At 45.3% G+C, this 12,617-nt stretch overlaps 1 protein-coding gene across 2 annotated transcripts in view; it reads left to right on the plus strand.

Annotated features, from left to right (window-relative positions):
• TUT4 (terminal uridylyl transferase 4) overlaps window positions 1-12,617 on the plus strand; it is a 115,727-nt gene that overhangs the window by 66,212 nt on the left and 36,898 nt on the right. For both annotated transcript variants that reach the window (XM_040360467.1, XM_040360468.1), the window contains 4 exons: window positions 3,196-3,839; window positions 6,111-6,261; window positions 7,681-7,767; window positions 10,653-10,756. In XM_040360467.1, coding sequence (XP_040216401.1) covers window positions 3,196-3,839; window positions 6,111-6,261; window positions 7,681-7,767; window positions 10,653-10,756 — 986 coding nt within the window. The remainder of the gene's footprint in view (window positions 1-3,195; window positions 3,840-6,110; window positions 6,262-7,680; window positions 7,768-10,652; window positions 10,757-12,617) is intronic.

Raw genomic sequence — 12,617 nt, forward strand, 5'->3', positions numbered from 1 at the left:
GGCAGCTAAATGCCCAGGCCAGGTTTTGCGATTCGGCACTGCTTTGCTTTAACTGACAATTGCGCGGTCGTGCAACGTGGCTCCCAAACAAAATTGGCGTCCTTTTTCCCCCACAAATAGAGCTTTATTTTGGTGGTATTTGATCACCTCTGCGGTTTTTATTTTTTGCGCTATAAACAAAAATAGAGCGACAATTCTGAAAAAAATGCAATATTTTTTACTTTTTGCTATAATAAATATCCCCCAAAAACATATATAATTTTTTTTTTTCCCCTCAGTTTAGGCCGATACGTATTCTTCTACCTATTTTTTGTAAAAAAAAATCTCAATAAGCGTTTATCGATTGGTTTGCGCAAAATTTATAGCGTTTACAAAATAAGGGATAGTTTTATTGCATTTTTATTTTATTTATTTTTTTTACTACTAATGGCGGCGATCAGCGATTTTTTTAGTGACTGCGACATTATGGCGGACACTTCGGACAATTTTGACACATTTTTGGGACCATTGTAATTTCCACAGCAAAAAATGCATTTAAATTGCATTGTTTATTGTGAAAATGACAGTTGCAGTTTGGGAGTTAACCACAGGGGGCGCTGAAGGAGTTATGCTTCACCTAGTGTGTGTTTACAACTGTAGGGGGGTGTGGCTGTAGGTCTGACGTCATCGATTGTGTCTCCCTATAAAAGGGATATCACGATCGATGCAGCCGCCACAGTGAAGCACGGGGAAGCCGTGTTTACATACGGCTCTCCCCGTTCTTCAGCTCCGGGGAGCGATCGCGAGGGGCGGCTAGAAACGAATAGCCGCGCCCTCGTCCCGGATCGCTCCCCGACGATTTCCGACCGACGCATGTAGCGGGGGGGGCGGGGTCCCGATCGGACCCCCGACCCGCGGAAAGGCAGGGACGTACGGGTACGCCCATATGCCTGTAGGTGCCATTCTGTGGACGTACATATACATGCGGCGGTCGTTAAGCGGTTAAAGTGGAGTTCTATCCATATAAAAGTCAGTAGCTACAAAATGTGTAGCTGCCGACTTTTAATAATCGAACACTCACCTGTCCCACTGTCCAGCAATGCGGAGGAATGAAGCCCTGCTCCTCTCCCCCGGCATTCTGGCTGTGGGCGCCTGGCTGTGGCTTCACAGCCTGGCACGCACTGTGCCTACAGGAGCCGCGCTGTGCGCTGTGATTGGCCGGGCAATCATCTGGGACCTGTGACGTGTCCCAGAAGATTGCACAGAGAAAGGGGGAGAGGTCAACTTCCTTCCGGCGCCACGGAGCCCTGGGAGGAAGTGGGAGCTGGGTGCCTCTAAAAAGGGGGTATCCCCCCCCCCCCTTCCAAAAAAATGACATGCCAAATGTCACCAGAGGTTTTCATTAAATAGTTGAACAATTGGAGGGTAGATGGGTGAGACTTCAGGTAACAGGGTTTATCTGGATTTTCTTTAGGAGTCTGGGATATTTGTACAGTCTTATGCCGCGTACACACGACAATTTTTCGGAATGAAAAAAATATATGTTTTTTGGCATGTAGAAAAAACGAAATTTTTCCAACTTCATCATTAAAACGACGTTGCCCACACACCATCGTTTTAAAAAAATGCTCTAGCAAAGCGCGGTGACGTACAACATGTACGACGGCACTCTAAAAGGGAAGTTCCATGCGGATGACGCCACCCTTTGGGCTGCTTTAGCTGATTTTGTGTTAGTAAAAGATGATTCGCGCTTTTCTGTCTGTTACAGCGTGATGAATGTGTTTACTCCATTACGAATGGTAGTTTTGCCAGAACGAGCGCTCCCTTCTCATAAATTGCTTCTGAGCATGCGCAGGTTTTTAACGTCGTTTTAGCCCACACACGATCATTTTTTACAACCCGAAAAACGACATTGTTTAAAACATCCTTAAAAAATGCAGCATGTTCGATTTTTTTTTTTTGTCGTTTTTCAGAACCTGAAAAATTATGTGAAGCCCACACAGGATCATTTTAACTACTTGCCGACCTGCCGACGTCATTCTACGGCGGCAGGTTGGCTCCCCTGCGCGAGAGCCCGTAGCTCTACATCGGCTCTCTCGCAGGATACTAGGGGCGCTGTGTGTAAACACACAGCTCCCGGTCCTGTCACCGGGGGAAATGCTGATCCTCTGTTCATACAACGTATGAACAGAAGATCAGTGTTTTCCCCTAGTGAGGCCCCCCCCCCTCCCCCACAGTGGGAACACACCCAGGAAAATACTTAACCCCTTCCCCGCCCCCTAGTGTTAACCCCTTTACTGCCAGTGGCATTTTTATAGTAATCCAATGCATTTTTATAGCACCGATCGCTATAAAAATGCCAATGGTCCCAAAAATGTGTCAAAAGTGTCCGAAGTGTCCGCCATAATGTCGCAGTACCGGGAAAAAAAAATTGCTGATTGCCACCATTACTAGTAAAAAAACATATATTAATAAAAATGCCATAAACATTTTTTTTACGAAAAATATGTAGAAGAAGACGTATCGGTCTAAACTGAGGGAAAATAATGTTTTTTTATATATTTTTGGGGGATATTTATTATAGCAAAAAGTAAAAAATATTCCTTTTTTTTTTTTAAATCGTCGCTCTATTTTTGTTTATAGCGCAAAAACTAAAAACCGCAGAGGTGATCAAATACCACCAAAAGAAAGCTCTATTTGTGGGAAAAAAGGACGCCAATTTTGTTTGAGAGCCACGTCGCACGACCGCGCAATTGTCAGTTAAAGCAACGCAGTTCCGAATCGCAAAAAGTGCTCTGGTCTTTGGGCAGCAATATGGTCCGGGGGTTAAGTGGTTAAATGACAGTTTTTAAAAACAACCTTTTTTTCATGCCGAAAAATGATCGTGTGTACGCGGCATTAATGCTCCCTGAATATGCACTTTTTTTTTATACAAGTACAGATCACCTTCTGGCTCCTGGTAGGCCACACATTTTATTTAAAAATAGGCAGGTTAACTTTTTTAAACATGTCAGGATTAGCCACGATCGAACATTTTAGTGTATTTTCTTGTATGGTCCAGGAAATTACGATTTTTTTTTTTCATACACAGTATATCCTGTGCATAGGACAGAGAGATATAGTAAAGCTACAGGTGTCAGAGTCCAGCAGTTTCCTCCTATAACTGAATTATCACATTGGGTGGACTGACCAGTTAATGTTTTTTTTTCCCCCCAGATCCTTTTGCACTGAAGAGGAATGTTGCAAGGAGCCTTAACAGCCAGATGGTGTACGAGTATATTCTAGAAAGGTTCCGAGCAGCTTACAGGTATTTTGCCTGTCCACAAAGCAAAGAGAAGAAGTCCAAAGTGGACGATGAAAACAACATCAGCCAGGAAACATCTACAGCCGGAGATCAAGTCGCTAACGGCAACCTCCCCGAAGGGGAAATGGGCATAGACCGGGACGGAGAGGCAGCAGAAAGCTGCATTGGAGGGTTAGAGATAGAGGGGTGCGAATTAGACAAGGTCACTGAGGCCATACAAAGACTGTGTATAGATGGCGATGAGGCAGTTCATTCTACCTCTTCTCTAGATTCTTGTGAACTAGATCTACTTCCTTTTTCAGAGACAGACCAGACATCTGCACTCTTGGAGGTTAAAGGGAGCAAAAACTGTAATGGACAAAATTCTACAACTATTGAGGATTTACATGATACTACTGAAGTAACGTGTGCGTCGGAAGCGGTCTGTTCTCTGGACAAATCCTGCTCTGACAGCTGCACCTCTGCTACCTCGCACCATGACATGAAGAATGAAGGAAGCCTTAGTGAGGATGAGCTCTATTATGTTTTTGATAAGCTTATATTGACTTCTGGGAAGGTAAGAGGAAAAGCGTGCTACTTATTACAAGCTAACCATTATGGACAAGTTGTTTATTTACAGCAGCTGATAGTTAAAGCGGAGGTTCACCCTAAAACATTTTTCTAACATTACATTGTGCTCACTTGCAACATTGACAGTATGCGTTTTTTTTTTGCTGTACGTATAGCTATCCCCCCCCCCGGCTTCCGGGTAGTGGCTCCCGCGGGACTAGGCGTTCCTATGCAGCAGGTAAGTGATTGACGTGATGACAAAAACTACCCCCCGTCGCATAAGGAGCGTCACGAGTTGCCGAAAAAAGCCGAACGTCGGTGCTCAGGCGCCATATAGCGCCGTATAGAGCCGACTCGCAGTTCGGCTTCTTTCGGCAACTCGTGACGCTCCTTATGCGATGGGGGGTAGTTTTTGCCATCACGTCAATCACTTACCTGCTGCATAGGAACGCCCAGTCCCCCGGAAGCCGGGGGGGGGGGGGGGGGAATAGCTATACAACGGTATGTACAGCAAAAAAAAGAAAACGCATACTGCCAATGTTGCAAGTGAGCACAATGTAATGTTAGAAAAATGTTTTAGGGCTCTTTCACACGTCAGCTCAGTTTTTTAGATCAGTTTTTTTTTCATCAGTTGATCCGTTTTTTGTCCGTTTTCCGTCAGTTTTTCATCAGTTTTTCCATCAGTTTTTCCATCCGTTTTTTCATCCGTTTTTTTTTTTGGGGCTTTTTACATATTTTGATGAAAAACGGATGTTAGCGGATCGGATGGTAAACGGATCATCCGCTAACGTCCGTTCCGTTTTTTTGACGGAAGAAAAATAGGGTTTTCTTCCGTCCAAAAAAACGGAACTTAACGCAGATGGATGCTAACGGACGTTAACCCATAGGGAAGCATTGCGGTCCGTTAACGGACGTCCAAAAAACGGACGAACGGAACGGACGTGTGAAAGAGCCCTTTGGGTGAACCTCCGCTTTAATTGGCTTATTATTGTGTGTAGCATTGCACTAACCAAGTGCTGCAGGTCTGTTTTGGTCCCTTTTCTCCTGGCTAAGACCCCATTCACAGCACTCGGGTCCATTGGAGTGTTTTTGACGCATTAAAGCGACTGCTTCACCAGCTTAAAAAATTGCAGGTGCAAACATAGAAAAATCAAGTACACCAGCTTTGTTGTATCCCCAGGAGCATTGAAACCTGGGGATATATCAGTTTTGCAATTCTTAAAGCGGCAGTTCACCCAAAAATCAACTTTCTGCAGTTAGATCCAGCATACTGCTGACATCTGCAGTATGCTGGTCTTTTTTTTTTTTTTGGTACTTATCGTATTAGCAGTATCTCTTCTATGGCTCCGAGCGGGGATTACTTCCTGGTATAGGCGTTCCCGAAGACAAGCAAGTTGATTGACAGCCTTTGATAGCGCGTCACGGCTTTTCCGAAAATACACACGAGTGACACTCGGCAATTTACGGCGCCTGCGCAGTCAGCTCTACACGGGAGGCGCAGGCGCCGTAAACACCCAAGTGTCACCTCGGCTATTTTTGGAAGCCGTGACGAGCTATCGAAGGCCGTCAATCAACTTGCTTGCCTTCGGGAACGCCCATTCCCTGAAGGATTCCCCGCTCTGAGCGATAGAAGAAATACTGCTAAAACGATAAGTACCAAAAGAAAAAAAAAAGACCAGCATGCTGCAGATTTCAGCAGTATGCTGGATCTAACTGCAGAAAGTTGATTTTTGGGTGAACTCCCGCTTTAACTTCATCTAACATAAAACGCACTTATCTCATCCTTTACTCTCCCGGCAGCCGGCATATACCCTCTCTCTCTGACACTCAGGCTTGTGGTCGGCCCCTCGCCATCCCTATTTCCAGTGCTGGACTGGTGGCCCTGCAATGTATATGATGCAATAGCTACAATCGCAAGCCAGTGCACCAGAGAGAAGTTGTTTGGGAGCAGTTGTATAGAAGGTGTAGCCTGGGGGAGCAAGGAATAAGATAAGTAAATGTGCTGGTACCCTAGGCAAAAATTAGCATTTAACACAGCACAGGGGGGGACCCCCACTCAGGGAAATATTTAATTTATATATATATATATATATATATATATATATATATATATATAGTTCAGCTGTAAAGTTTTTGTAGCAGTAAGAAGGTGGCTTTGGTAAAAGAGATAAAAGTCTACTAATGTTGTTCTAAAATAAAGAAATTAAATCAGCCTGAACTGATAAGATATTGCATATGTTACAGATACTTTTTAAACAAGGCTTCCCTATCTTCATAGCCTCCCACCATAGTCTGCAGCATCTGCAAACGTGATGGACACTCCAAGGATGACTGTCCTGAAGATTTCAAAAAGATTGATCTGAAGCCCCTTCCCCCTATGAACCTCAGATTCCGGGACATACTGGACAGAGTCTGCAAGAGGTGCTATGGTAAGGTGCTGATTGTTACAGTCTTATGGGCTCTAGTTCAACCATAAGGTAGAGATGACAGAATATTGTAGAAATGTTAATTCAAGTATCCCTAGAATAGGGTGATCAGGGCAGGACTCAGGGCGGTGGGGGCCCCTGGGCTTGAATGTTGATTGAGGGGCCCCCTGGAGATAAGAAGCGGGGAGGGGGTTGCAGTTGTTGAACGGGGGTGGGGGGGGGGGTGCCGCCGAGATCGAAGTTGTTGAGGGGGGGGGGGTTGAAGGGGACTTCTTACCTCTTCATCAGCAGCGGCATGGCTCTTCCTGCTTCCTCCTCCCGGGGGGCCCCTATTGGGCGGTCAGCCCAGTCAAGCCCAATGGTAAGGCTCCATTCACACCTAGGCGTTTTTACGCCTGTAGCGCGACGCGCACAAACGCCAGAGGGACGAAAAGTAATGAAAGGCAATGGGGATGGTTCACATCTGAACGCCTAAACGCCTGTAGCCTGTAGCCTGTAGCTCAAAAAAGTTCCGGACCCTTTTTTGTCGCTCCTAGCGCGCGATATGCGCGTATTTGAGCGTTTTTTTTTACATTGAAGTCAATGTAAAACGCCTGATACGCGCGTATTGCGCGTAAACACGCGCTTGTACAAGCGTTTTGACGCCTGTGTTGCTGAAATCCCAGGAAGAGGAATAAAAAATTCCTAGGAGAGCAACAAGTGATGTCAGGGATGATCATTTTTCTTATTGGCTAATATGGAAAAAGACAAAGTACAAAAACGTCGAACGCCACTGTGCGAAAACGCGCGCATACGCGCGTAAACGCGCATATACGTGCGACAAAAACGTCGGTAAAAATCGCCTGTAAAAAAGTCCGGCCCTGAGGGTGATTATTCCTATATTTCATGCCAGTCTCTGCCCTAAGATAGATTGCACAATATACTGAATGTAGGTGCTGAATTTGAAGTGAAGAGGGATAAGGGGGATAATGAGTCTGCTGGGGCTGCTAACCTTGCATCCAAAAATGACAGTCTAGTCTTTAGTGGCCCTGGCGGGTGCTGCTTGTGCCTCGTTACAACAGCCAATAGTGGAGATTTCTCCATCCATGCTGTATAGTGTGGATGGGGAAATTAACAGATTTTCTCTAATTCAGCCCACAAAACATGTATGACTAGCTCTATCCCTGCTAATTACCATCCCACTGTCAAGTGAAACTGCCTCAGTGGCCAGTAGGGGAACTGTGATTGGACAGTGGAATGTTGGCTAGCAGGATAAGTGGGGAAGTTAATGAAAGTAATGCACCACACAGTGAAACCAAAGCATTGGCAGGCATCTTGGAGTAATCTCCTCTTTGGTAAAAGTTCTCCATTTTAAAATAGAGTTTCATTTGGAACGCAAGCGAAGGATGCTTAAATTGCAAACATTGTTCAATTTTCTTGTAGATGAACTTTCTCCGAGTCCTGCTGAGCAGCATAATCGGGAGCAGATCCTTATCTACCTGGAGAGGTTCATTCGCAAAGAATTCAATGGTGAGTATGGTTTTGACTAGGGATTAGCTCTGGCATGTCTGGATCATAGTCCCAACCCACCCGAGCAATCAAAAGAGCCCCTAATTTTTCAGTTCTTAATAAGTGATTAAACAGTACTGACTGGCATATTGAAGGCTTTGGATATCTTTGTATATCCTTTTCCACCTTTAAAAGTTTCATTACCTTGTTAAGCAGGTCTTTTGGCTGTTCTTTTCTACCTCCTCATGGCTCAGTGTCTAGCCTGCTTAGTGCATCAATGTGAGAGCTAACAAACTCATTGACTAGTTATACACAGACACTAATTGTGATTTAAAAAGCCACAAATGTGGGAAATTAACCTTTTAATTGCCATTTTAACCACTTAACCCCCGGACCATATTGCTGGTCAAAGACCAGGCCACTTTTTGCGATTCGGCACTGCGTCGCTTTAACTGACAATTGCGACGTGGCTCCCAAACAAAATTGGCATCTTTTTTTCCCACACAAATAGAGCTTTCTTTTGGTGGTATTTGATCACCTCTGCGGTTTTTAGTTTTTGCGCTAAAAAACAAAAATGGAGCGACAATTTCTAAAAAAAATGAATATTTTTTACTTTTTGCTATAATAAATATCCCCCAAAAATATATAAAAAAAACTTTTTTTTTTCTCAGTTTAGGCCGATACGTATTCGTCTACATATTTTTTGTAAAAAAAAATCGCAATAAGCGTTTATTGATTGGTTTGCGCAAAAGTTATATTGTTTACAAAATAGGGGATAGTTTGATGGCATTTTTCTTAATATTTTTTTTTTTTACTAGTAATGGCGGCGATCAGCGATTTTTTTTCGGTACTGCGACATTATGGCGGACACTTCGGACACTTTTGACAAATTTTTGGGACCATTGGCATTTTTATAGCGATCAGTGCTATAAAAATGCATTGATTACTGTAAAAATACCACTGGCAGTGAAGGGGTTAACACTAGGGGGCGAGGAAGGAGTTAATCATGTTCCCTGGGTGTGTTCTAACTGAAGGGGGGTGGGACTGACATGGGGAAATGACAAATTGCTGTTCATACATTGTATGAACATACGATCGGTCGTTTCCCCCCCTGACAGGACTGGGAGCTGTGTGTTTACACACACCGCTCCCGGTTCTTGCACTGTAACGAGCGATCGCGGGTGCCCGGCCGTTATCGCGACCGCCGGGCACGCGCATCGGCGTCAGGCGTGAGCGGGGGGCGCGCGCCCCCATTGGCTGCTGGGAGAGGTGACGTATAGCTACGTGCTCTCGCCCAGCAGAGCCGACCTGCCGCCGTATAACTGCGGCGGCTGGTCGGCAAGCTGTTAATTTAAAAAAAACGCCAAAAAACGCTAACGCGGAAAAACGCTAATAAACGCTAAAAAACTATATTGTTTTTTTTTTTTTTTTTAAAGTTGAAAAACTCACTGCAAAGCTACTGGCATTTTTATACCGTTATTTTAGCGTCCAGTGTGCATGAGACCTTAAAGTAATGACGGTAGATTTTTGTGCCATAATTGTAAACATTATTCAACTTTGTCAATAACCTGCCATTAAATTTTTTTATTATATTGCATATCTTTATCACGATCTGTATGTGCTTTTTAAACAGTTCTAAACCCTCATATAAAATATCATTATTTACATTTCTTCTGTTGTCTAAACTGAACTGATAAAATGAATGGTGCATTTCCCACCTTCCTGAAGCAATGTCTTCCTCTGGGTCTTGGTGCTGGGACAAAGCTGCAGTGTTGGGTGGGACCTTAGGGTTGTCCCGATACCACTTTTTTAGGACCGAGTACAAGTACCGATACTTTTTTTCAAGTACTCGCCGATACCGAATACCGATACTTTTTTTAAATGTGTCCCCAAATGCAGCCATGTCCCCAACGAATGCAGCCATGTCCCCCCACAAATGCAGCCATGTCCCCCACAGATGCAGCCATGTCCCTCCACAGATGCAGCCATGTCCCCCCACAGATGCAGCCATGTCCCCCCACAGATGCAGCCATGTCCCCCACAGATGCAGCCATGTCCCCCCCCCATATGCAGCCATGTCCCCCACATATGCAGCCATGTCCCCCACATATGCAGCCATGTCCCCCACATATGCAGCCATGTCCCCCACATATGCAGCCATGTCCCCCACACATGCAGCCATGTCCCCCATATATGCAGCCATGTCCCCCACATATGCAGCCATGTCCCCCACATATGCAGCCATGTCCCCTATATATGCAGCCATGTCCCCCACATATGCAGCCATGTCTCCCCATACCTAGATGCCGCCGCCTAGTTAATCAGCGTGCGGGAAACATTACAGCTTTCATTTGAATAGCTGTGTGTTCCCCGCCGCGCCGCGTATAGACACTCCCCCTTACTCAGGATTGGACGGGTGATCTGCACTTTGATAGACAGGTCACCCGTCCAATCCCGAGCAAGGGGGAGTGTCTATACGCGGCGCGACGGGGAACAGACAGCTATTCAAATGAAAGCTGTAATGTTCTCCGCCCGCTAATTAACTAGGCGGCGGCGGCGTTGCGGTATGTGGCGGGGGCGACGGCGGCTGGGGGGGGGTGGGGCTAGTATCGGATCTGCCATCGGGGGCATTTGCGGGAGTACAAGTACTCCCGCAAATGCTCAATATCGGTCCTGATACCGATACTGGTATCGGTATCGGGACAACCCTAGTCTGTGTAAAGGTAAAGCCACAGATTCGGGTAGGTACTTGCTCTGCTTGCAGCTCTGTCCTTGTTGGGACCAGTACCCAGAATAATCTCAGGGCTACAGAAAGGCAAGTATTGCATCGTTGGTGTTATTATTTTAGACAGCAGCAGATATTGTAAAAGAAGTAAACTGACTTGTCAGTTGAATGTTCCCAATAGGTAACGCCAGGCTGTGCTTATTTGGCTCCTCTAAGAACGGATTTGGATTTCGTGATAGTGACCTTGACATCTGCATGACTCTTGAAGGCCACGAGAATGCCGAGGTAAGAATTTTTCCATGTGTGTTCTGGTTAAAGCGGAGGTCCACCCAAAAAAATAAGTCCAGCGATGTCGGCACCGCAGCTGATGTTGCCATCAGCTGTCAGGTGCTGCCACCGCCATTGCAGGCGGGTAAGGGTACCCAGCAGTTATAGCCTGTCGGCCTCACGCCGGAAACCCTACTGCGCAAGCACGAGGCCTGCTCCTTTCTCCTACTGTCCCCGCGACAGAGGAAGGAGGAGGGAGCCGCCCCAGCAGTGACGTCAATATCCGCGGCTGAGTGGGAAGTGGGAAAGGATACCTGTCAAAGACAGGTATCCTGTCCTGCTGAAAGGTGCCATTTGTGGCACCGGAGGGGGGGAGGAATCAGATGAGCGGAAGTTCCACTTTTGGATACCTATAGTTATTGCAGTTTGTCCTATTTACCTATAATGCCGCGTACACACGATCGGATTTTCCGTCGGAAAAACCTTGGATGTTGAATTCCGCTCAAGCTTGGCTTGCATACACAGGGTCACACAAAAGTTTTCTGAACTTTCGACCGCCAAGAACACGGTGACGTACAACACTACGACGAGCCGACAAAGTTCAATGCTTCCGAGCATGCGTCGGAATTGCTAAAGATGATCGGATTTTCCGGAAAATTTGAGAACCAGTTCTCAATCTTCTGTTGGCGGAAATTCTGACAGAAAAAGTCCGATGAAGCATACACACTGTCGGAATTTCCGTCCAAAAGCTCACATCGGACTTTTCTTGTCGGAATTTCCGATCGCGTGTACGGGGCATAAGGATAATTGGCTTTCATTACCCGTGCAGCAGTCTGGGGATTTGAAAGCTGTGGTCTTCTGCCCTTGTTTCCTTAGGGATGCTGGGATGGAGCAGAGCAATTTTAAATGGTCAGCACTGGCAAGTAACCGCTTTAACCAATCAGAATCACTCTGATCCATCCCAGCATTCCTAAGGAAAGAGGGTGAAGAAGATCACGGCTTTCAAATCCTCGGACCACTGCACTTGCTGTTTTGGCAGCGAAAGCTAATCATCCATGGAGGTAAGTGCAATGGGAATCGGGGAGGTGGGCAGAGTATAGAGTTTGTTTATATTTCCATCTACAGGGTCTATATTGGGCACAGACCTCTTGAGTGGTGATGCCAGTTTTGGATGCAGGCTTCTTGTGTTAGATGCTTGCTGTGTGAACAAGATGAGCATATAACCTGGTACATCAGCCATTAAAGTAGTGACTTGTGATTTTTAAACTTTTATATATTAGTGCTGCCCTAATATGTTCAGGTATTCTTAAAAGCGCAATAGGCTAATTCCAAAAGATATAAAACAGTGCATGTTAGTAATGCATTCTGGTCTGTGGAAATATATAAAATATATAAAGAAAAACAAAACTCTTGTTTCAATCTTGTTTCAATCCTTATGCATTATAGGTTTATGGTGCACTTTATTGAAAATTAATAAAACCATTGAAAATAAATGTACAATATGCTGTCAACGTTTGAGGGTATTTTGGAAGACTGATATGGAGCGCAACCTCCTGAACAATTGAACCTCCCTTTTGTATGTATTAAAGAGAACTAGTTACAATTATGTTTGGGCCTTCCCTTTCCTCCACCTTCACAATGTTATGTTATTACTACACCTTTGATGCGATTTAACCACTTTAAACTACCCGTACGTCGCTGGACTTTAACCATTTAAGACCCGGACCTTTAGGCAGCTAAAGGACCTGGCCAGTTTTTGCGATTCGGCACTACGTCACTTTAACTGACAATTGCGCGGTCGTGCGACGTGGCTCCCAAACAAAATTGGCGTCCTTTTTTCCCCACAAATAGAGCTTTCTTTTGGTGGTATTTGATCACC

Source organism: Rana temporaria, chromosome 7 (assembly GCF_905171775.1).
Source record: "Rana temporaria chromosome 7, aRanTem1.1, whole genome shotgun sequence".
Taxonomy (NCBI): domain Eukaryota; kingdom Metazoa; phylum Chordata; class Amphibia; order Anura; family Ranidae; genus Rana; species Rana temporaria.